Consider the following 23950-nt stretch of genomic DNA (forward strand, 5'->3'; position numbering starts at 1 on the left):
TTCAGTTTAATGCAGAGAGGGATTGTGAAGCCAAGTTTTCTAACTTTAATGGCCAAATAAAACATGCATTTCAATCATTGTAATATTCCCAATTGTACTTGCACAAAACCATTAAATAATGCATTGTAGTATTATAGTTTATTATATTCAAATATAGCAACATTAAACCCCCATCACATAATAGCTTTGTTGTGTTTCTGGTGGCTGAAATTGGGGGAGGGATGTGTCCTGACCCTCATTTGAAAGTCTGTCGGGGATCTGATTATGTCAGTCACCCCTGTCTGCACCTAACCCCAAACTGAGAGAATGGGGGAGCATTATTTTATTAAGATTGTCAGCAGTTGGCCTGTCTGGAAAAAAAACCTCTTAAATTGCCCTTGTCATTTATAGTATCTAACTTTTTTTTTAAGGGTAGGAATCAGATTTGTGCTTAAAACATTCAAGCACCTCAATCACACGAGACTGTTAGACATATATGATGCTGCCTGTGTTATATTAGATGTTGTGTCTTAGTGCTTTTGAAAAATATAGTGTTTTTCGCTGACGTGTAAATTAAGGTTAATAGTTGGCATCTTTGTGAGGTGTGCAGTGTATATGGATAGAGTGATATAGAACGTAGTTGTTACTATACGGGGTATTTTATCACAGCTGGAACGCTGTATTGACCAATCAGCCTCCAGGACAAGAACTGTCCATTCTGTGATCATGAAGGACATTTCAAGCACGTTTTATTCTGTCGTACTCTTTTTGTTTCCAGTTCTTTTTTGGTCCCGTTCGTCAACCACTCATTCTCTCTGCGTGAACGGCAGTGTCAGCTGCGTAGGAGATGATGCTCTGGAGGTAGTGTGATCCTCAGGGAGCGCGTGGAGGCCGAGGGGTTGTTTGTGTGTTAATGTAGTGAGTCAGTGTTCAGATAGGATGGGCTCTTACCTTCACATCTCGTATTACAGCAGTCAGTGAAGTCACATGCTGAACCCTGTCATAATCATCATGTTGTTGACTTGATGTTCGCAGTTATTCTCCGAGTCTCCCAGCGCTATGTTTAGAAGATGTTTTCCTGCCAGGACTAAAGCTATCAAGGCTTAGCATTCTTTCTTTACTTTTCCAAAGAGATAATGGAAATTATCACAGAGGGATACCATAGACTTTGTCTGGGGCTTGGCAGCGTGAGACATGAATGTTTGAGAGCTATTTGCACCATGACACTTGTTTCTGTTGTAAGAGCCAACGAGCCATTTGCTCTCTAATCATTTATGTTGTTCAGTGCAGTGCAGATAAACAAAATGGAGGAAAATGGAACTTTTAAAATGAGGGTAACTATGGAAATTTAATCTTTTGATCCAAAAATGAGGGTTTGGCTCACTGATGCCAGTGCAGTTCAAAATACACAGCCAGTTAAAACATATTTGTGTTTTTCTGCTTGTGTTCCCTCTTCTGCTGCATGTTAACCAATTTAAATTCTATAGCTTACCTTAATAAAATTTCCTGGTGTTGTTGTGCATGTCAGTGCATGTTAATGGAAAACAAATGTTAATCTTTCACCTCTAAAATTATTTTTATTTTTGTTTGACATCACCTAGGTCTTACAAGCTATTCGTTAATATTAAGCATTTAGCCATTTATATTTTAGGCAGCTGTTGTAGGCAGTGCAACCTTTCAAAAGTTAAAACAGTAATTGAATGCCTGTTAATGTAATAAAGTTTACAACATGGTCTGTCCATTCTGGTATTGAATGCTCAATTTTAACAATCCAATCAGTTCTCTTTCGAGTTGTTTTTCATAATGAAATACTCAGAAATACAAAAACTATGGAAGTATAGTTGGTTTTGCACAAGTTTCAATGCATAGATCCAAAAACCCTGCATTCGCAGAGATTTGGAACAGCTGTGTATGACCCTCCAACATTTATCTTTTTACAATAGGTGGTAAAAATCCTTCAGTATGTGGATTGACAGGAGTTGGTCTGAGCCGAGTGTTTAGTATCCCAGCATGCCTCGGTGTGAGGTCCCCACATGTCTGCTCTCAAGACTTCCCTGGGGACAAAGACTTCCAGTTAGGAATAGCCTCACCGTAGAATAACATTGATTATGAGGGCGAAAATGTGATTGTGAGGATGAAAGCTACATATGATGCATGTCTTCTTTTATTAGTACACACTATGTTTATTGTACATTGTTAGCACACATGCTGTTCCACTGTAGAGTGCTTTTAAAGAGCTCTGTCATGCTGTCGGAACTGCAGAAAGAACATCATGTACCAAAAACTATTTGATGAAGAACTAAATCCAGGGCTGGGTCCTGTTTCAAGGGGATATGACTCAATCCGCCTGGGCGAACGGTAGTGAGAGGTGGAGGAGGAAGAGAAGGGGGTGTCAAATGGAAGAAGAGGAGGAGAGGGGTGTAAAACAATATTTGAAGTAAGTAGGTGTCACCAGTGGGATGAGATGAGCTGTAGGTTGGGGGTGGGAGTAGGGGGACTCTGTAGCAGGTGGCGTCTGGGCCCAGGCAGAGCTTATCTTGTACAGTCTTACTGGCAGGTTAAATAATTAAAGAAAAGTGGGTGTTATGGCATGGGGAGTCTAGACGTGTCTGGCGCCCGTATGGGGCGTCTCTTTAATACGAGCGCTTTATCTCAGATTAGAGAGCGAGGTCAGTGGCTTGCGCCCTGCTTAGGTGACAGTGCCACTTTGCCAGAGAGGCACAGACGAATAGCTCTTGCCACTGGCACAATTAAATGCACCCTAGTTCTGCTATTGCACTTCCTGGCATCTCTCCCACAGTGAAAGGCCATATATGTGTTAGATAGCACAGTTCATTTTTACGGCACTTTTCATTGTGATTGAATATGGTGTGCCACAAGGACTTAGATTTGGACCATCTTTATTTTATTGAGTGGCTCTTTGAGTTGTTCTCTGATCTCATTTGTTCCATGAAACTCAGTTTATTCAAGTGTCCTCACTTTCAATCTTTCTTTTCCTTCCTCTGTCTCCCACATACTCTCTGTCTCTCTCGCACTCCATCTCTTTGCGTTTTTTCATACACCTTGTGTGTGAATGGAAAATGTCTGTCACACCAGAAAAGGGCTGCTCTGTTGAAAGACTTCACAAGCTCACCCTCCCCTTTCTCTCAGTTTCCCCGAAACTGAAGAACGAGAAAATTCCAAAATGCTTAGTTGCCTCTTTCTTTCTTTTCTGTCCTTTTTGGATAAAGTAAGTCCCACATAGTTGTAGCCTGCAAATATTTACTAAAATAGCACTACTTCGGTCAAATACCTTCTGCAGACATTTCTTTCTTTCTTTCATTATTTTGCCCATTCCACAGCCTCTCATAAAGTGATTCATAGCATGTTGCTAGGGAATGTTTCAGAAAGGGGCATTTACTGCAGCAGTGAAACGTGCTTCAGTCTTACCATATGATTGCATTTCTGGGTGAAACCTGCCATCTCACAAGTCTCCATCCCACATGGGCGTCTGGCTTGTGCCCTTTCCTTTTGTCTGGCATTCTGATGGGACAACTCAGATAACACAGGAGGAGGGGGCAATGTGCCCCTCTCAAGTTCCCATAATGCCTTTGTTGTCTGGTGCGTGCAGTGACGTGGGTGAATGGATGGTTAACTAGATTAAGGCTTGTGCTTGATGAAGCAGTGGTATTATGACTGGATATGTCCATCTCAGTTTTTTCTGCAGTTACCAGTACAACCTGCAGTCATGAATGCCAACATGGGTGGCTGCATGTTCAGTTGTGGGTTTGTGCATGGAATCTACTGGGGATTGCTTGCTTTTAGTGTGGTTTCGTAATCCCTGAAACACAAGCTGGCCCAGACTAAAGAGGAGGCAAGGAAACTTTCAATGTTTTTCTCTCGTCCCCGCTGTCTTGCCATGCCGATGAAGTCACTTGGAAATTAGTCGTTCACTGCACACACACTCTTTCCCTTGGAAATTTGTTGTGTAATGTGTGCTTTGGTATGAATTCAAAGCCCATTCTAAGAAGTTTCCCTCACTGCTGTGAGTTCAACTGTTGGATCTCTCATGACATGATCTCCACGTACTGTGCCTGACTCCATGAGAATAGTACTGTACCGGAGAGACATTTGGAGACGGAGCACAGATGGCTGGCAGTGAGCAGCAGTCCCCATTCTCAAGCCTCTCTCCCCCTCCTCCTCCAACCGCTCCGTTTCTTTCCTCCCAGATCATGAGAGCACAGCTGTTTTCCTTCTGTTATGAAACTGTGGAGAGGAGGAAACAGGAAATGGTTTCATGAAATATAGATCTGGAGGCCAGACATGGTTGTCTTTGCAGCTTGTGAGCACAGTATAAAAAAGAGAGTGAGAGAGAGAGGGGGGGAAGTTTCGGATAGGCTTATGTAATGCCTCCTCCATTTCCTTCAGCTCAGTAACAGAATGGTCTCCGCAGAAGAGAGCTGTACCGCACTTTCTAGCAAACTTGTGTGCTGCCAGGGCTTTCCGACCTCGGAGACGAGGTGACGACTGCTTGAACAACGGCGCACCCAGTTCACCTAAGAGCCTGTTAGAGGCTCTGTGACAGGTGTTAGCACATATCTCCTCTTAGCTAACAACACAACCGAGCAGCATACGTAGCAGTAAGAGGATTGAGCTGTCTGATCTCAGAGAGTCCACATAAGGCTAACCCGAATTAGCCCAGCTGCCTCTCTCCCTCGCTGTTGTGCAGTTGTTGCCACATTATCGCAGCCTGTTTACATTTCTGCCCTGTCGCAAACAGGCTGACGACTGTTTGTTGTGTCTGCTCTCTCTGGGGTTTGTGTCTGTAATCATAATACATTAACAGATCTTCCGGGAATGCCATCACGTCTGACTTTGATGCATGAGCCCTCCGATGAGCAATGGGAAGTTTAAATGAGGCTCAACGAATATGATTTTATATAGGGATTGCGAGTTTATGTAACTTGCGGTGTTAGCGTAGTGATAAAACAGCTGATGACTGATGACAATAAAGTCACATTGAATTCAGTTTCATCGGTATCTGAGTAGTATCTAGTAGGGATGGGTACCGAAACCCGGTATTAAACTGGCCCCGGGGCTAAATTATGAAAGACCATAGTATCAGTAAGATCTGACAGTATCAGTTCTGCTTTCGGTACTGGAGGGAAAAAAATAATGTAGGCTACTATGTATTTTTGCTTAATAATGTTGTCGTGCACATTTAATCTCACTAAACATTTCTAATGTGCGATCATATTAAGACGTTTGTCTGTGAGATCTGCGAGAACTCTCATGCACGCCGCGGAAGCTGTCTGTCAGTCAGTCACACACACACACACACACACACACACACCACAACGAGCGCACGCACATGTAGTAACTGTACGTAAACTCCTGCTTAATAATAAAGAGTGACGATGGCGAAGAGACTTGCTTAATGTTATTGTGCACATTTTATCTCACCAAACATTTCTAATTTGCGATATTATTAAGACGTTTGTCTGTGAGATCTGCAAGAACTCGCATGCGCGCCGAGCGCGGTACACGCATAATAGTACGAAAACTCCTGCTTATTACAAAGAGTGGCAAAAGAGAGACCAAAACGTTCCAAAGTGTGGTTATACTTCACTAGAGTTAGTGCTGACAACCCTCGTTGTCATAAGTGCAAAACAATATTTGCATGTAAGGGCAGAAACACAAGCAATCTGTCAAAGCATCTTTCAAAAGTGCATTGTGTGTATCGACGGCCTAGCTTGCTCGTCTCTGGTTGTTGCACCCTCTACGTCAGGTATGTATGCTAAAATCATGTTGAATCAACGTTGTTCACGTCATTTAAAATAAAAGTAAAATCTCCCTGGTTTGCTAACCTTACGTAGAAATTCTGTTGATTTCTTTTGGGAAAATTGAGAATGAAATCAACATATTTTCAACTTGTTTTTAAAATTCCAAATAAGGAAAAATCAGTATGTAAATTTAAACATTTATTTGGCTAACTTTAATGCACAGCACCTCAAGTTAGTTTACAAAACAGTATATAATTATTATTATTATTTATTTATTTTTTAAGCTGCAGCTACTATGAACCAACCAACTCCTCCTAACACCTCTGGACCAAGACAAGCCCATTATTAATTTTACATAAAAAAAAAAAAAAAAAGTTAATTCTGTTCTCAACTTGTTCTTAAAAAAAAAAACACACACACACAACACAAAGTACCGATAAGAATACCGTTAAAGTACCGGACCGTTAAGCAGTATCGGTAAGAGTAGTAATACCGTTAAAACCCTAACAATACCCATCCCTAGTATCTAGTTGAACTAAAACTTATCAAGACCAGATACACCCGATGCACTTTTAATGTATCCTCGTAAAGTTCGGGAGCATATTGAAATTGACAAATTAAAGCTGTGAAAGAAAGATGTACAGGTGTTGATTGTTTAGCTGGCAAAACATAAAAAGGTGTCTTTACAAAAAAATTCTGTGAAAATTAGACAAGACCGTACAACCTGTACCTCACAGCCTTTTCATTCAAGCCCACCCTGACTACTAGTGTTCACAATTTAATCAATATATTGTAAGTTACTAATTATAATGCTTACATTTCATCAGTTATTTAAACAGCAGGTATCATAACTGACTTCAGTCTAGCTCGAGTTAATGCCCGTTATAATCAGTGAAGATATCTACACTGTATGATGAATACATTTCTTATACTTACATTGCACGTACATCTGCACTTTGTTGTTTATGATGAGATAATTCACGAGAGAGCAGAATTCAGTCAGTGAGTGTGCACTCGACAACAAAACTTGTTGTTTTGTGGTGATTCATCTGAACTCCTCTGATTGGCCATAGCATTCATAAGCTAAACAGAATTGTGTGCGATTGGTTATAACACGCCACACTGTAAAAACACAGACAAATAAATATAATGGAACAAATAAGGCCTAATATTAATTAGATAGTATTATTAGCCTGATAATATTAATAGAAATCATTGTGATATCATCAAAGGCATCAGCCACAGATGATAACTCTGACTATCGTCCATACACAATACTATCGTCTATCAACAAAAACCCTACTCACTACAGTCAATTTTTACCGCATTAGATGCCATCATCTCTTGTTTGGGTTGTTTGGCTCAGAACAGGTCGTTTTTAAGGAGGACAGAGTAAGGATGCTCTGATAAGATTAGCCTGGCAGCTTAGAGAAAACTGTTACAGTGTGTTAATACAGCAATGGACAGTCCTGGATGAAGGAATGGTGCTAGAGCAGTGCCTGGTACTCTAGGTTGGCTGAGATTACAAACCTAGTGTCACGGAGGTTGAGATGTGTCAGTTACATGTTCACCTCACCCCATCCCCCTCAAACTACCACCAGTTGTCTGTCTCTTGGAGTTGGTCCAGGCTGTAATCCGGTTAGGGCCATTTTATCTCCTGTGCTGGGTTAACTCCTGGGATGTGTCTGGTCTCTGGTTCTCTCCTCCAAGCCCTCAACAGATGGGGCCTTGTCTTGCAAGCACTCTCTCTGGTGGAGCCGTGGCAAAGAGCCAGCGCCATTGCAGCTTATTTAACAGTGTCATGGCCCAACTGCATCCTGGGTAAAGCCTTGTTATTGTAGAGAGAAAGTGGCCATGATGGAAAGGTCAGGAACTAAAGTTTGACATGGCTCACATAAATAAACTACTAACTTGACAAAACTTTTCAGTAGAGATGAGTCAGGATGGTTGACTAGTCATCTGGCAAGTCGGTTATTGAGGGTGATTGATTAACTTTACTCTAAAGTCACAATGAGGAACTACTAGAAGAAGTGATAGATCATTTCTTCTTTATTGTATTGTTTATCCAAGTCTTAAGGATTATCATAAAAGAACAATGCAGAGAGAGGACTTGGGATTGAGAGAGGTGGACGTTGCACTCAAAAGTTGAGGCAGATAAGCTTGTGTAACCCCCATTTTCCAGGTCCTCACTGCCACACCTTGTTCTTGTTCCAAGTGGGTCTAGAACCTGGGTCTCCAGCATGGAAGGCGAACGCACTAACAAGGAGGCTAAATGACTGCAGCCACAATTGCCTCTCGAGAGATCAGTGGAGTGAAGATTACCTGCACAGCACCTACTCTCTGGCTCCCATTACACTCACCCCCTAAACCTCACTCCCATCCGGGTCATGGCACCAATGTAACCCCACTCTTCCAGGTCCTCACCACCACCCCTTATTTTGTTCTGAGTGGATCTTGAACATGGGTCTCTGGCATGGGAGATGGATTTTAAAGAGGATGAATTTGAATTTGTAGCTTCGGGGAAAAGACCATCAAAGCACCCATTTCATTCAGATCTATTTTCCTACGTAATACAAAGTCCACTGTGTGTTGCTGATGTCATAGCCGTATGTTTGCCAATTACCCTTAACATCAATGGAGATTGTGTTAGACAGCTGATGGTGTTTACTTCAGTTTTCATAGCTTTGCTGCAGTTTTTCCATTGACTCATAATAAACCTTCACGTGTCAGATGGAATTGTCTGGGTTACTCCGTCAGTGGGCAGCAGGGATAAAAAGATAACTCTGAATTTATGTGTGGCATATTTCTACAGGGTTTTCATGTGACTGCAGAACGAGTAGGTTTCGAGAGAGGTCTACCCTGTTTGGAACAACTTGTCTGATCGTTTTTCACGATTGCTGGAGAAGAATCACTAAAACAATGATAAATAGATTGTCATGTTCATTCAGTCACTTCCTTTCAAAGGATTCTCAGTAAGGAAGTATGAAGACATTAACATAAAAAATGTATTCCTTCCTTTGATTGAGTGAGGTCTACATATGACATAATCAGTTTATGAAATCTTTAAGATTACACATATTGAGCTGTGCTACTCATGTGGACAGTGCTCACGTTAATAATAGAAATGACCCCAAAACTCTCTCGTTTCTCTTTTTTCTCCATTCTTTAACTTGATCTAGGTCAGAAATGCCATTTGAAATGTCATGTTATCACATTTTTGTGGATTAGTCTGTTGATTTTGTTCTGTCAATCTCAATACTCCCAGCTGTGTTCATGTTACTGCCCCCTGGTGGTAAGAACTAAGAACATGATGGGCTTGCCATATCATTACTTGTATTCATTAGCAACTGTCTAGCTTTACACCTCCTCTCTGATGTTCCTGAAAGCTCATAAATCATTAACAGCAATCTCTATTTTTAAAAATGAATGCTTAATACTGTCTTGAACTGTTTATGCTGCAAACATAAATGATATCTGATAAAACTGTGCATTTTTTGTGGTTAGGTGTGGTATTAATCTTTTTAAGCAATCAAGCTTATGATTTTCAACTGGCGGATAATAAAACAAGCAATAAAAAAAAACCCTTGCAGTGAGTTTTGCACAGGGAAAATAGATTGAAAATATAAAAATGTTGTAACTTCTGCAGCTCTCTGCGAATGTGTGAAATATGCTAATGATTTTCTCTCTGTTTTCTTGTCTTGCAGCTGAACTGGAGTTTGTTCAGATAATAATCATAATTGTGGTGATGACTGTAATGGTAGTTGTAATCATCTGTTTGCTGAATCACTATCGGCTATCGGCCTGGGCCTTCCTCACACGCCACAGCCAAGCCCGTCAACGAGAGGAGGGCATGCAGCCGGTAAGAGTGTGTGTGTGTGTGTTTTATTCTGAGTGGGTGTTCGTTTGATTCTCCAGTCACCATGTGTGTCCTGTCTGTGTGCACACTGAGTGGGTGTAGAGTTCCTGTTCTTTTGTTTGATCCCCAAGTGTGTGACTTTGTGACCGTGTTCATATGGGCCAGCTTCAGGGTCATTGTGTCGGCACACCTGCACAAATGCATTATGCAGTTAGTTACTAGGGATGGGTCAGTATGGTCCACTTTAGTTAGGTTGACTTGTGCCTTTAATGTTGTTTATAGTGCATTATAATCCCTAGGTCTCTGTTTTCTGTGGACTATGAAAATGTTGTGCTATAAAAGGTTAGAGTCATTAAGAAACATGTCTGATAGTGGGCTTGACACTAAACCAACCTATTCATACAGAAGTCTAACTAGTCATTTAGGTAACCCACAGAGTAGTTGATTTTGGAAATACGTAGTTCTGCACATCCGTGGTTCTTCTTTATGTTGATTTACGTCCTGTAGTTGAGATCGAGACATGCTCGTCTAGACTGCAGATCCCAGAACAAGAGAGAGAGAGAGTCATAAACAGATATGAAGGAGTTGAAGATGTGATTTAGGAACAGATGCAGAGCATGAAAGGACCCAAGCTCTTAAATTCAGAAACAAGCTAATAAATTTAGAGAAAAGCACTGTTTCTACTACTGCACAAGACTAACCAGCGGTCTTGAATTAATAATGCATGATATTAATGCATTCTCATATTTACTGAGTGTGCATTTAGATAAACATTTCAGATGCCTGAAGCGAATTTGAGTTTTTCTACTCAAACTTAAAACTCTAATGCATGAGATGAAGTTGATTTGTGTCTTGTTCTTAATGCATGACTCACACTGGCTTTTCTTTTCTGTATCATAGGACGCCTGTGCATGGCCAACAGATAGTTTGGTGACACAACAAGGAGCCACTGAGGTTAGTTAACTGACTTGACATATTCAACTTTTCTGCTAAATATTATTCCTTTCTCTTATGCTTTACTGTCATGTCTATGGCTAGGCAATATAGCTAAGAGCTAATAGCTAATAGAAATCACTATATTTCTTCATTTATGCTCTGAAATGACTCTGTGTACGCTAAATAAATACAAAGATATCCTTTTTATTATATATAACTATATAACAGTGCATAAAAGTCATAAAGAACCAAATTTACTTATATGTAATGTTTACTTAATATACACTACTGTTCAGAGGTTTGGGTTCAGAAGTTGTAACTTTTATTCAGAAAGCATGCATAAACTTTCTATTGAAGTATCCAGAAAACAATGTATTATGGTATCCACAAAATATTCGACATTGATTATTATAATCATGTTTCCGGAGCAGCAAATCATCATATTATACTGATTTCTGAAGGATCATGTGACACTGAAAATACAGCTTTGATTATTTACAGCAATAAATTATTATTTTCATACATAAAATGTATTAAAATAATAAAATAAAACTGTTATATTGAATATTGCCGGCTTTACTTTTATTTTCGTTCAAATAAATGCAGCCTTGAAGCACTTCTTTCAATAAATTAAAAAAACAACAACATTTGAACAATATTCATATTGTATATTGATTGTATAATTAACTAATTGTATAATTAGTTTGGCTGAATGTTACTGAATGTTATTTCTAAAGTTATAATGAATGTTTTCTCCTGTGTTCAGGTGATGTATGGGCCACGAAGCGGAGAGCGCTTCAACCCACCTTCATTTATGCAAAGGGATCGATTCAGCCGCTTCCAGCCCACCTACCCATACCTGCAGCAGGACATCCACTTGCCGCCCACCATCTGCCTGTCAGACGGTGAGGAGCTGCCGCCCTACAAGGGCCCCTGTACCCTCCAGCTCAGAGACCCCGAGCAGCAGCTCGAGCTGAGCCGTGCGTCCGTGCGCGCCCCCCCGAACCGGACCATTTTCGACAGCGACCTGATAGACGTTTACGTGCACGGAGGCGGCCCGCGGCCCCCAAGCAGCAACTCTGGCAAGAGTGCCTCGAACTCGCACATGGAGGGTCCGCCGCCCACCTATAGTGAGGTGATGGGTCAGACATACCCAGGCTCCGCCTCCTTCCTGCACCAGCACAGCAATAACACACCACCCTCCAACCAGAGGACAGCCAGCGGCTCCGCCCAGCCTGGCGCAAGCACAACCCTGTTCGTCAAGGATAAGGATAGCCGGCGTGACAAACCCATGTGACTAGGACACACCTGCAGAGGGCAGTAGAGAGTGTGTGCCATCACCTGTGCTCTCTGGTACTTCCTCCTGGACCTGAAGGGGAGTGGTTTTACTGTTAGTACACTCCCCTTGCACAATTTAAATCAAAAATATTGAGGAACCAAGCTTACAAAGTTTATTTTTTGTATTTTTTTTTTTTTTTTTGCTAGAACTTTGGGGCCTTGTATGGATGTTTGGGCTCCTCGGCTAAATCTCTTTGTTCTTTTATGCTTTCCTGTATTTAAAGAACGCGTGTGTTGGCACAGATTGTTTGCGTGAGAGACCACATAGGTCATAGGATTGAGAAATTTTCTATTTGTTTGTGCATTTCCAGGACTCGTGCACAAAAACTGTTCTCAACTAATCAAAATCCAAATTGAGTGCCATGAAAAAATCTTAACTCTTGGGGATGTGACTCACAACAACAACAACAACAACAACAAAAAGTCTTTATGTTGCACTTATTCTTTAGAAACGCCTACCCTTAGTTTCTTTTCATACGTCAATCCACATGGTTCCTGTTATTTTTTTCCTTCATTTTCACGGTTCTCGTTTCTCGTTTTCCTGAAATGGAGATGTAGAACTCTGATCCAGCCTAAGATCTCCACACCTGAACTGCATCATGGCACTTATTTAAAAAAGAGGGGGTTTAACAAGCCGTTCAGATTCCAGATCACTTTTTCCACCGACCAAGTGAGAGATACTGGCATGGATATCTGCGGATGGAAGTCACGACACACACGCCACTTTCATCCTGTCGAGTAGCACTTTAAACTTACGTCACTTCAGCATTGTCATGGGGTCCAAGTGCAAGGGAATCATGGGAACTGTAGTCTTACGCACATCCTGTCTCCTTCTGAATGAGTGTGTCATATCTCAATTTGTTTTCACACTAAAAAAAGCATGCATATTGTTTTTTTCCCATTTATCAATACTATACTTAAGTTCACGATCGTATATGGATCTCATATTTTATCTCTCCTGGAATGCTGTTTTATTCCGAGGCAACACACTTCTATCTGTTATTTGTCATCAGTTTTATCACAAACGAATCGTGTACCAATCATAACGAGGTACTTCCCGTTTTTTTATTTTTATTTCTTCATTTGAAGTCGTATTCAATCACATGGCACACGTTTGTAATGCTTTCAGACATGCAGATTGTGTTTTTCATCACCCCTGAGCTTTATAAAACATCAGTCTTTGGCCTTCCCTAGAAAGTCCCATAGAAAACCTATTTATTAACTAGCTATTTATTAAAGTTACCAGTTTGAGAGGACATTTAGTCAAAATGGGAGGGAACGCCACTCCCCCCCACTAAAATAGACTTTTATATGATCTTTTTTCCCCTTAAATAGCAAGACTCTCCTATCGCCCATCCGCTTTGGCTCTGAAACCTTGGCTTCCCGTCACTCATTCTGACCACGCAGTTTGAGTTGTACTGTATTGCTGCTGCTGCTATGCGCTGCTACCGCTGCTGCTGTTGTCCATTCGTTATGTAGGCCTTCCCCATTACTTTCTATTTGCGTACCAACCGAGACATAGATATTCATGCTCTGTTTTGGTTGTCTTCGCTAACTTTAGCGCGTTTCCACTGGCATAGTCGTGCTAGGAAAAGAACCCAAATGTATTTTTTTCCATTTGCAGCCGAAAGGTTTGCATGTTACTATTTACATGAGCATATCCGGTGCCTAACAGTCATGTTTAAGCAGACATAGAAACCCACTTGCACTCAAAAGTCCCCACCTTTGTTGTGCCTCACTTCCTATGGTGCTTCTTTCAGTAGTCGGACTCTGTTTATTTGTACGGTGCTGTATATAACTTGAATATATTATGCACATATCCTACCCAATGGGTAGAAAACCACAAGAAAGCATTGTTAATACTGTAATATAATGTATAGATAATATTAAAAAGAAAACTTTAACATGGTGGCATCAAGTTTTGTGAATGCCTTCAATTGTGCTTTGTCTTTTTTGTATAACAGAGCAAAGAGAAATGCTACATTATAGGGTCACAGAAATACAAAAAGACTTATATAAATATATTTTTTTCCTATACAGTAAATGCAAATCTGTTATGTGATGAAACAAATATTCTGATTCTAAGGCAGTTAGCCTATATAAAGGATAACTAGCTGCTGCTTTTGTAACTTCCAGAGAGAATTATAAATGCCAGCGCTTGTCATTTTATTTATTGGATTTTGTGACTGCTAGCTGTTGTGTAAAAACCACGCAGAATAATAAAGTCATTGCAAGGAAACGGAACGGATTGTCGATTTCTGGGCTCCCACGCGGCCTTTAGTCACGTGGTTCATATCAAATAGCTCAGGGTGAGGCTTTTTCGGTTAACATTCTGTTGTTTTTATGCGCATAATTGAGTTGTGTGGTATTTAAATAAGCATCAAATGAGGAGAATCCAGCCCATAGCTGATCCTTACTGCATGTTCACGTTGTCATTTTCCTCTGCATAGCAGTCTGGTTCCGAGGCTCCTCTCCAGAAACACGGATCCGCGAGCGAGTGACTGAAAACTTGTGTTGGTGAGAGACTTCAGCGTTCCGTTACAAGGATCTGGATTTTCCCGCCAATCCACAGCAACGTTCTCCATCGGCCTTGAGCGACATCCCATCCAAGGACTGTATGACCTATTGTGGACTACAAAGTTTTTTGTTGTTGTTGTTGTTGTTTTTTACAAGAAGTGAGCGAGGAACGCTGCTGTCATTACGCCTTTTTATTTTATTTCTATTGTTCTATTTAATTGTGACGTCAGCGGTTTTCAGTTTGAGGTCTGTTAATTGCAATACTTTTACAGGAAAAAAGGTGACTTAAAAACCAACTGAAAAAAAATCATAAAAAATAAATTCAAGGGAAAAAAAAGACACTGTTGTAGTCCCTCATGAAACGATTCCACGCTTGTTCTTTCGCTGTCATCAAATGGCTAGAGAGAGCAATTAAAGTTGAGGAAAACAAGCAGAGAATGAGTCTCGTTTGTGCTTTGTGTTTGTCATTATGTTGTGCTAAGTCGAACTGAATCTTAAAATCATTTGAGTATTATCAAACAGCTCTGGTAAGAAATGGCAATAGTTAAAGGAACAATCCACAATTTGGGGGGGCTCATCTCCAACTCCCCCAGGGTTAATAAAGAGTTTTAGTTTTTTAATCCATTCAGCCGATCTCAGGGTCTGGGGATAGCACTTTTAGCATAGCTTAGCATACATCGTTGAATCCTATTAGACCAGTAGCAAGAGTTTTGATATTTTTCAGACTCCTCTGTAGTTAAATCGTGTACTAAGACCAGCGGAAAATGAAAAGTTTCGATTTTCTAGGCCCTTATTATTAGGAACTATACTTCAATTCCAGGGTAATAATCAAGAAACTGTGCTGCCGTACCATGGACGCAGCAGGCACAGTGATATCACTAAGCTATGCTAAAAGTGCTATCCCCAGACCCGGAGATCGATGAATGGATTCGAAAACATTAAAACTCAATTTATTAACTCTGGGGGAGTTGGAGAATGAGCCCATTTTAAAAAAATAAAAATTTTATTACCTTCGATCATCCACACTGAAAAGTGTCAGTATGAAGCCAAGACAAAAGCAAAACCCTACAAAAACTTGCGTTTAAGAAACATATCCAAAATGCATTTATATATATATATATATGTGTGTGTGTGTGTGTGTGTGTGTGTGTAAACTTTCAAACATTTCAATTGTACTTCACGCTTTGTGAAACAATATCTTTTTTATTGTTATTGGTGACAGGCAGCCAAGTGGAAGATCCGTCATCAGACAATAAAAGGCCTCACAATCCCATCAGACCCCAAAAGCCCAAGTGCATCAGCAGCTGGATAATCAGTTCCATTATTATTAAACTTCATTAGTCACTATGCAAAATTAAGGAAGAAAAGGACTTGTGAAATGTGACACTCCACAGACATCGACATCGGAACATGAGCTCGCATAAATGACACGCATGAATATGGCAGGAGTGTACCAAAACGGAAACAAGACGAAGGCTGTTGCTGATTTACAGAATGAACGTCAGCACTATTTGTGAATTTTTCTGTATTCCTTTTTTTCATTATTTTAAACCATGACATAAGCTGGATTACATCTTAACGTACAATTTCAGCTTTTGCGTAATACCAAGATACAATAAATTCAATGACACACCCATTTCATTCTCAGTCACGTATGTGTCAAATCTGTGACTTTAGAATCCTTCATTTAAATAAGATCCAGTGTTATGTGGTCAACTCAAATTAATTATTACATAATATGATACTGGACACATTACACCTGCCGTTCTCTTTAGAAAACACACTCTTAACCGTTAAAAACACTCCAAGTAGAGTCCAAAGGCTTTCAGCAGACTGTGATATTTTATATCTAGAAACTATGGTCAATTTATGAACCATAATCTTGTTGTGATAGTTTAGCATATTTTGTTAACAGTGAGTGTAGAGGCTACATTACACTATTTCATATATGCATAAAACATGTTTCCTTAAGTGTATTATTATAACTTTTAAATAACGTGAATCTTCATGAAACTATGTGGGGAGTAAGTCTATAAACCTATTCCTTTTTCTTTCGGAAAGACACTTTGTCTTTGGTTTCTTGAAGTTTTTCTGTGAACTTGTCTTTCGTTTCCTCCATCCTCTCGGATATACGATCCTTGGTCTCCTCCATCTTGCCAGAGATCCTCTCTTTGGTCTCCTCCATCTTCTCCTGCAGGTATTCCTTCACAGGTGGAGGGGTGGACATGTACCCGTGCTTCCTCAGGTACTTCACGGACAGAGACGTTCCTCCGAGAGTCACCGTGTAGCGCGCAGGTGTGGCAATCTTCACGAGAGCAGAGAACATCAAACCAGCGTCACATTCTTAAAAATAAAGCTTCTTTAATAAAGTCTATGGTTCCATGAAGAACTTCACATTCACAGGACATTCCCATTGCACTAAAGATTCTTTCAAGTGTAATAAGGTCATTCTGATTATTAAAATGTTCTTCACAGTATAAAATGTCAATGACATTCTAATTAAATCATTTGAGATGAGCTGAAATTTGTTTATTCAATTTCTTGCAAATTCTTTTGGAAAACTGAACCTACAGTAAATATCCTTGATTTTGCTTTGATTTTCATGATACTAACCAGACTTTAAGTTCAATTGAAGTTTATTTTTACCATTTTATTCTAATTTGTAAATCAGAAAAATCAACACATGAGTCAATTATTTTATAGAATTAATTCTAGTGCGCCCACCTTGTACATGGCGTAAGCGGTCAGTGCGTAGCCACTCTGGGAATTCTCCAGGAGTTTCACCACCTTGTCAGGAAACCCAACATACTCCAGAAATGGTACCAAATTCACTCCTCTACACACCAAAACAAGACAGGAAGCATAGAAATACATTTCTCATAAAAGACTTCATTTTCTTACGGCACTGTTATTCATACATGAGCATTATATTGTCATATATTCACATGTGGGCGACCAACCACTTTTGGTGGCCACTGACTTATTATATGTACAAATGGCAATAATAATAATAATAATTAGTAGTAATTTTGTTGCAATTTCTGTAATTAGGTACGGAGCAGTGTATTTTTTGTATTATTTACATACTATTATAGTCTTTAATCATTTTATAATTATTTTTTAGCTTTTATTTTTATACTCCGTTTACATTTTAACTTTTTTTTATTGCTTTTGTCAATTTTTATTACTTTTATAAATATTTATTTTTATTTACATTTTTGTTTAGTTTTAGGTTTTATTTTTCCAATGAGCAATTTTAAGGCTCTAAGACAAAAATGAATAATGTTGCAAATAACTGAAAGGTTCTTCATCCAATATTTCTTTTTGATTTAATCTTCAATTCAATTGCCAAATTTTTTAAATAGTTTTAGTTAATGATTATTAACCCCCACACTGGTTGAACAAAGTATTTAAAGTGAACAAAAACACTTGCAAAGTATAAATACAATATAATGTGTGTGTGCGTGTATATTAACACTTCTTGTTTTCGAAAGATACTGAAAACTTATCTGAGAATCAAATATTCAATTTAGACCAAATGGGCATCATTAATATGAGCTAAAGGCTGAGGAGACAAACGGATAACTCGGGTCTTGTCTTCTCTGCAGAATGAGCTCATGCTGAGTCTCAGGCATCCATTAACACCTCCCACATTTCTCAAGCGTCTAGACATTGGTGACCCACATTGAGCCAGATGTAATGCAGAGTAAACATTCCAGTGTGTCATTTACCTCAATCCACCGCGTGCCATACACATACAATGACTGAGCAAAAAGAAAATGACCTAGTACCTACCTAACACCCCCCCCCCCCCACCAAACACACACCAGCTTCACAGATCAACACACCCTCTCCTGCAAAAACCTCACAGCTGGCCCTTATTCACTGGTTTGTTTTGTCAGAATCTACAATTTAATGCTGCGCTTCTCATAGGACATTGGCATTTTATTTATTCAGTTTTTATTTCTTTTTCTTTAATTAACCACTCTTAAATATCATCAACAACAGATCGCTATACTGTATCAGACAGGCTGATATTAAGCAGCAGATAAATACTGAGAGAGTTCAAAATAAGTGTTAATTTAAATTCAACAGTCTCATTAGATACATTTTAGTGTACTTTTTATTTTTATCAAATATCAAAAGATTTTAAACGAGATCTTAAAAAAGATCTTAAACATTTGAAATACATTTTAATTTACAGCTAAAGTATTACAAACGTAGTTTGTATAGTGTACTATAATAAATGTTTTTATTAAATATTTGAAATATTTTTATTTAGAACAAAAAATATAATAATAATAATGATTATTATTTTATAGACATATCGATAATCATAAAATTGTGGCACGATAAATCGATGCAGAATCAATCTTTCCGAATGCATTGTGATTCTTTCGGGAATTGATTCTGAGCAAAGATTTTAACAGCAGATGGCGCTCTACTCCAGTTTTTATCCGCACACTCAAATGCTCATGGAGAAAAGCGCTTGTTCATTCGGCGGAGTCTTTAATATCACCTCGGCTTAGAATAATAGTTTTATGATGCGAGATTAATATAAACACAGCCCACTGTGAACACCTTTGTAATTCGATTCCATCTTTTCAAATTTTTATAAACAATTATTTTAGGTCCAAGTGTGTGCAAGGATTTGGAAACGAGCAGAGTACAGCTGTTTCTAAAGCATGCAGTGCCATCTGCTGTTCAAACTACGCTCAAAACTGGCTCGAGAAAGAATCGCGATGCATTCGGAAAATTTCTGAATCGATGCAGAATCATTTCTTGAGTCGCGATGCATCGATTTATTTTCCCAGCCCTAATTAATATCAGCTGTTATGACACATCTCTGTGGAACATTTAGGAATACTGCACTTGTTAAAATTACAAATGACCTGCTTCTTGCGACAGATCAAGGCTGTATCTCATTTCTAGTCTTACTTGATCTTAGGGCTACGTTCAACACCATAGATCATGACATACTCATAGATCGATTACAAAACTATACAGGTATTCAAGGGCAGGCTCTAAGATGGTTCAGATCATACCTGTCCGATTGCTACCATTTTGTTTACTTAAATGGGGAGTCATCTCATTTATCATCAGTAAAATATGGAGTGCCACAAGGATCCGTCCTAGCTCTCCTTCTATTTTCAATATACATGTTGCCCCTTGGTAATATTATTAGAAAATACGGAATTAGCTTCCACTGTTATGCTGATGATACTCAGCTATATATCTCAACGAGACCAGATGAAACTTCCCAATTATCTAAGCTAACAGAGTGTGTTAAAAATGTAAAAGATTGGATGACAAATAATTTTCTCCAATTAAATTCAGATAAGACAAAGATATTAATTATTCGACCAAAAAACACTACACAGAATCTTGTAGATTACAATCTGCAACTAGACGGATGTACTGTTACTTCCTCTACTGTCAGAAATCTGGGTGTTATATTAGACAGCAATTTGTCTTTTGAAAATCATATTGCCCATGTTACAAAAACTGCATTCTTCCATCTTAGAAACATTGCCAAGCTACGAAACATGTTATCTGTTTCTGATGCAGAAAAGCTAGTTCATGCATTCATGACCTCTAGACTGGACTATTGTAATGCACTTCTAGGTGGTTGTCCTGCTTCGTCAATAAACAAGCTACAGTTAGTCCAAAATGCAGCAGCTGAGTCCTTACGAGGTCAAGAAAATATGATCATATTACCCCAATTTTACAGTCTCTGCACTGGCTACCTATTAAGTTCCGTATCAGTTACAAATTATCATTACTTACCTATAAGGCCCTAAATGGTTTAGCTCCTGTGTACCTAACTAGCCTTCTACCACGCTACAACCCATCACGCTCCCTAAGGTCACAAAACACTGGATTTTGGTAGTTCCTAGGATAGCAAAGTCAACTAAAGGAGGTAGAGCTTTTTCACATTTGGCTCCCAAACGTTCGGGGTTCAGACACACGCTCTCGGTTTAAATCTAGATTAAAGACACATCTCTTTCCCCAAGCATTCGAATAATGTATCTCTTAAATTGTGAATGTAGTTGCATCTGATCAAATGTGCAGTTTTATTCATTAGCTTGGGTTAAACTAATTTTACTTTGTTGGATCAGCAGCTATGCTAATGATGTCTCTATTTTGATTCTATGTTTTGCCACGGATGTAACTAGGATTTACACAAGCTCCAGTCTGGATCCAGAACACCTGAGAAGAGATGATGCTGACCCTCAGAGGACCCCAGATGATGCTAACCCTGAATCAACAAACAGAACTAACAATTATTGCTACAAGCGTGACTGCATCATATAATAATTATTAATTAATAATATTAATAATGTTCATCGTCTAGCTGACTACGTCTTGTGTTCATTTTTCTAAAAATCCTGTCAAACGTGCACAAACTGACAGTCACCACCAAAAGCTACTACTAAATTTTCTGTAAAGTTGCTTTGTAACGATTCGTATTGTAAAAAGCACTATAAAAAAAATCTTGAATTGAATTGAACTGAATACTTCATTCTGATTAGTAATCATTGCGTTTGGTTAGTTAATAATAACATATTAAAACTCAATTCAATATTATGCGTACAATTATTTAATTAAGTCACCCTTGTATCGTGGACTCGCAACTCCTGCTTTCACGGAAGCTTTGCGTTCAAATATTTAAACTCAAAGTAATATTTTGTGTCTTATTATTTACATATGTGGCAAGTAGCTGCTTCGGGTCAGGGTCTTGTATCACCCTGTTAGGGGTTATTCTGCAATAACGACCAGCTGTTATTCATCGCAAGATTGTATTTGTGATTCACTCAGTGGTCGTCGAATATCAAGTATTATTTTGATCTAAATGGATACAGTTGTGATCCATCATCTACTTACTTCATGGCAGCGTAGTAAAATGTGCCGAACCACACTGTAGAGGTCAGCAGGTGCACAGGGATCACGACTTTGCCGTACTGCTTGAAGGTTTTCTTGAATCTCTGAATGAGGCCGATGGACTTGTCCTGCAGAGGGTCCGGATCCTCCTGCACCGGAGCAGGGTTTCCCGGATGATCTCTCTGAGAGCTCAGCCAGCGCGGGCTGGAGCTCAGGCGTTTCAGGCAGCTGTGAGGAGCCAGCATCGGTGCGGGGCGGCTGCAGGACGGAGGACTGATCTGCAGCAGGACAGCAGGCTGCCGGAGGACTCTCACACACACGAAACACTGCATCCCAAACAAGCTTCTGCTCCCAACCGTCTGCCAGCAGAGAAACAAGAGCACAGTCGGATAGGGACCTGACTGTGAGAACAAAGTGAAGACGACAAGATCATAAACAACAATCAACAAAACCATCTGAGATGTAAGCAGATGGTCAGTAGTTTGAGATACACAATAAACAACAGTCTGAGACCACACTGACACCATTTAATTTATCGTTTTTATTATTATTATTATTATTATTATTATATTTAAACCCAAAAATGTAAAAAAAACAACAGAAAACACTATAATATACATTATTTACATTAAGTATTTTTTTTTAAAATGAGAAACAACATTATATATAATAAATTGCACTATTTATAGAAAAAAAATTCTATTGAAGCTCAAAACGCTTTTTGAATTGGTTCAAATTATGAGAATGATATTTGATGTAAATTAAATTTTCAACAGTATTAGTTCATGTTTAATAGTGATGTTGATATTGAAGACTTGCAGTTGTGAATATTGTTGATTTTCAATTCAAACGGTTACAGGATTTGATAATTTGTTGTTAATTAAAAAAATAATAATAATTAAAATAGCGCTAATGGTACATTGTTTGGTATTATACTTCTATTAGAAGCACATTTATAATTTATATTAATATTTAAATCAACAGTTTTCACGTGCACTTGAGATATTTTCTCCTGCCCGTTACAATGTGTTAAAACCCTGATATTATTTAAAGCTTGTGATTTCACTTATTCTTGGTTTGACAACAGGCAAAACATGTAGATTTATAATAAAGCCTGTGCATCATATCAGTTGACGTGAATTATTTTCCCTACCTTCAATATCCCATCGGTTCAGCACCTTAAAAATAGTGCAGAAACAAATAAAATCAAATAAATCATTAGCACATGCTCAGTCACATTTACAAAGAAACTTTATAGATGAGAAATCACAGACCGACCTCCTAAAACAATCGTTTTTAAAATGTTTAGTATGAACTTGTGAAGTGTTTGGGTAGTCACCAAACATGAGCCGCTAGCTTTGCTAAGTGATGTCTACTGACTGAGCTGCTAAACTAATCAAAGTAGCACCCGTCCAGTGTCTAAACACACGAAGCACACGAGAAATGTGCACAGCTACACACAGGAGTGATGAGATTTCCCTACCACACACATACGCATTTATTCATGTCCTTTCTGTCATTCAGAGACCCCGAGCAGAGCGACATCACACATGGTGACCGCGCGCAGTGCGTTGTGGGAAATGAAGTACAGTCGTGGGATGATGAATGGACTACACGCATGTATTTCCGGGAGAATCGCAGCCTGTGACTTCACTTCCAAATTCCAAAACCACAATAAATAAATATTATATATATATATTTATTTATTTATTTTAAAAAGTGTTAGCCTCCTTATTACAGTGTAATATTCACTAAGCCTACATATATTTTTTAGAAGAACGCACTTAATACAAGCAACTTATTCAAGAGTAAACATTAGAGACAGGCTTGATTTATACCCTTGACTACTCACTCACTCTTCACAACAATTATAATACAGCACAATATATTAATTAAAATAATATTTTGTATAGAATTTTTTTTTTTTTTTTTTACAAATTGAAATAATATAAACATGTAACTATAAATGACTTTTGTGTTATCGGCAATGTTTTAATGTGAACATAAATGTAATCGACTTTGATACAGTGATACCTGCGCTGCAGTAATGCAAACATGTTAATAACTGACGTTGATAGGCTTCATTTAAATTTTAATTTATCCATTTAGCAGACACTTTTTATCCAAAGCGACTTACAGTGCATTCAGGCTATCATTTTTTACCTATCATGATGTGTTCCCGGGAAATCGAACCCCCAACCTTGCGCTTGATATAGCAGTGCTCTACCAATTGAGCGATTTGATCATTTGATAACCAAGAAACGGCTAAAGACACTTCTCTTTCATCTACTTGACCCGCTAGAACTCTCTATTCTACTTCTGTTCTATCTACATGCTCTATACATGCTCTGTTTTTATTAAAAAAGTAACCCCCTAACACTTTTTAATTACTATGAAAACAATCATGTCCCTCTAACACTAGCTAGATATATTCTAACTCTTTTCCATCTACTTATTATAAACTTATGTTTATAAATGTTTTATGTATAAATAAATACATGTAGGCTACTGCTTTAGACTAACCAGGACTTGAAACAGCACTTATATATTATTGCTCTTTTGTTGGTATTGATTGCTTCTGTTGTTCTCATTTGTAAGTCGCTTTGGATAAAATGATTAAATGTAAATTTAAATAATTCACTTGAATGCTCTCAAAGATAAAACTCGAAGAGCTCTATAT

The 23950-nt window shown here is 38.7% G+C and overlaps 2 protein-coding genes across 10 annotated transcripts in view; one reads left to right on the forward strand and one right to left on the reverse strand.

Annotated features, from left to right (window-relative positions):
* The window catches only part of ldlrad4a (low density lipoprotein receptor class A domain containing 4a), an 84696-nt gene extending 69878 nt beyond the window's left edge, over nt 1-14818 (forward strand). For both annotated transcript variants that reach the window (XM_026240967.1, XM_026240968.1), the window contains 3 exons: nt 9446-9600; nt 10498-10551; nt 11300-14818. In XM_026240967.1, coding sequence (XP_026096752.1) covers nt 9446-9600; nt 10498-10551; nt 11300-11830 — 740 coding nt within the window. In that variant the 3' untranslated portion in view covers nt 11831-14818. The remainder of the gene's footprint in view (nt 1-9445; nt 9601-10497; nt 10552-11299) is intronic.
* Nucleotides 14819-15571: 753 nt separating this feature from the next.
* On the reverse strand, nt 15572-22851 carry fam210aa (family with sequence similarity 210 member Aa). Of its 8 annotated transcripts, none has more exons than XM_026240971.1 (5): nt 22754-22851; nt 22424-22448; nt 21274-21673; nt 17113-17224; nt 15572-16693 (listed from the first exon to the last, which is right to left on the reverse strand). In XM_026240971.1, exons 1-5 carry the CDS (start codon nt 22766-22768, stop codon nt 16427-16429), a joined length of 819 nt encoding a protein of 272 aa, XP_026096756.1. In that variant the 5' UTR covers nt 22769-22851; the 3' UTR covers nt 15572-16426. The 8 variants fall into 8 exon arrangements, with proteins under 8 accessions (XP_026096756.1, XP_026096759.1, XP_026096758.1 ...); XM_026240974.1 differs by having other exon boundaries at nt 21274-21629; nt 22549-22850; XM_026240973.1 differs by having other exon boundaries at nt 21274-21671; nt 22549-22850.
* Between the last annotated feature and the right edge of the window lie 1099 nt (nt 22852-23950).

The sequence above is a fragment of the Carassius auratus genome, linkage group LG44F, assembly GCF_003368295.1.
Source record: "Carassius auratus strain Wakin linkage group LG44F, ASM336829v1, whole genome shotgun sequence".
Taxonomy (NCBI): Eukaryota; Metazoa; Chordata; class Actinopteri; order Cypriniformes; family Cyprinidae; genus Carassius; species Carassius auratus.

Excerpts from the sequence above, each read along its gene's own strand:
- fam210aa (XM_026240969.1), bottom strand. The coding sequence starts at position 22,815 with ATGTCGCTCTGCTCGGGGTCTCTGAATGACAGAAAGGACATGAATAAA. Across the intron at positions 22,449-22,764 it reads GAAAGGACATGAATAAATGC|GTGCTGAACCGATGGGATAT; the intron begins GTATGTGTGTGG and ends ACTATTTTTAAG. Across the intron at positions 21,674-22,423 it reads GAACCGATGGGATATTGAAG|AGTCAGGTCCCTATCCGACT; the intron begins GTAGGGAAAATA and ends CTTTGTTCTCAC.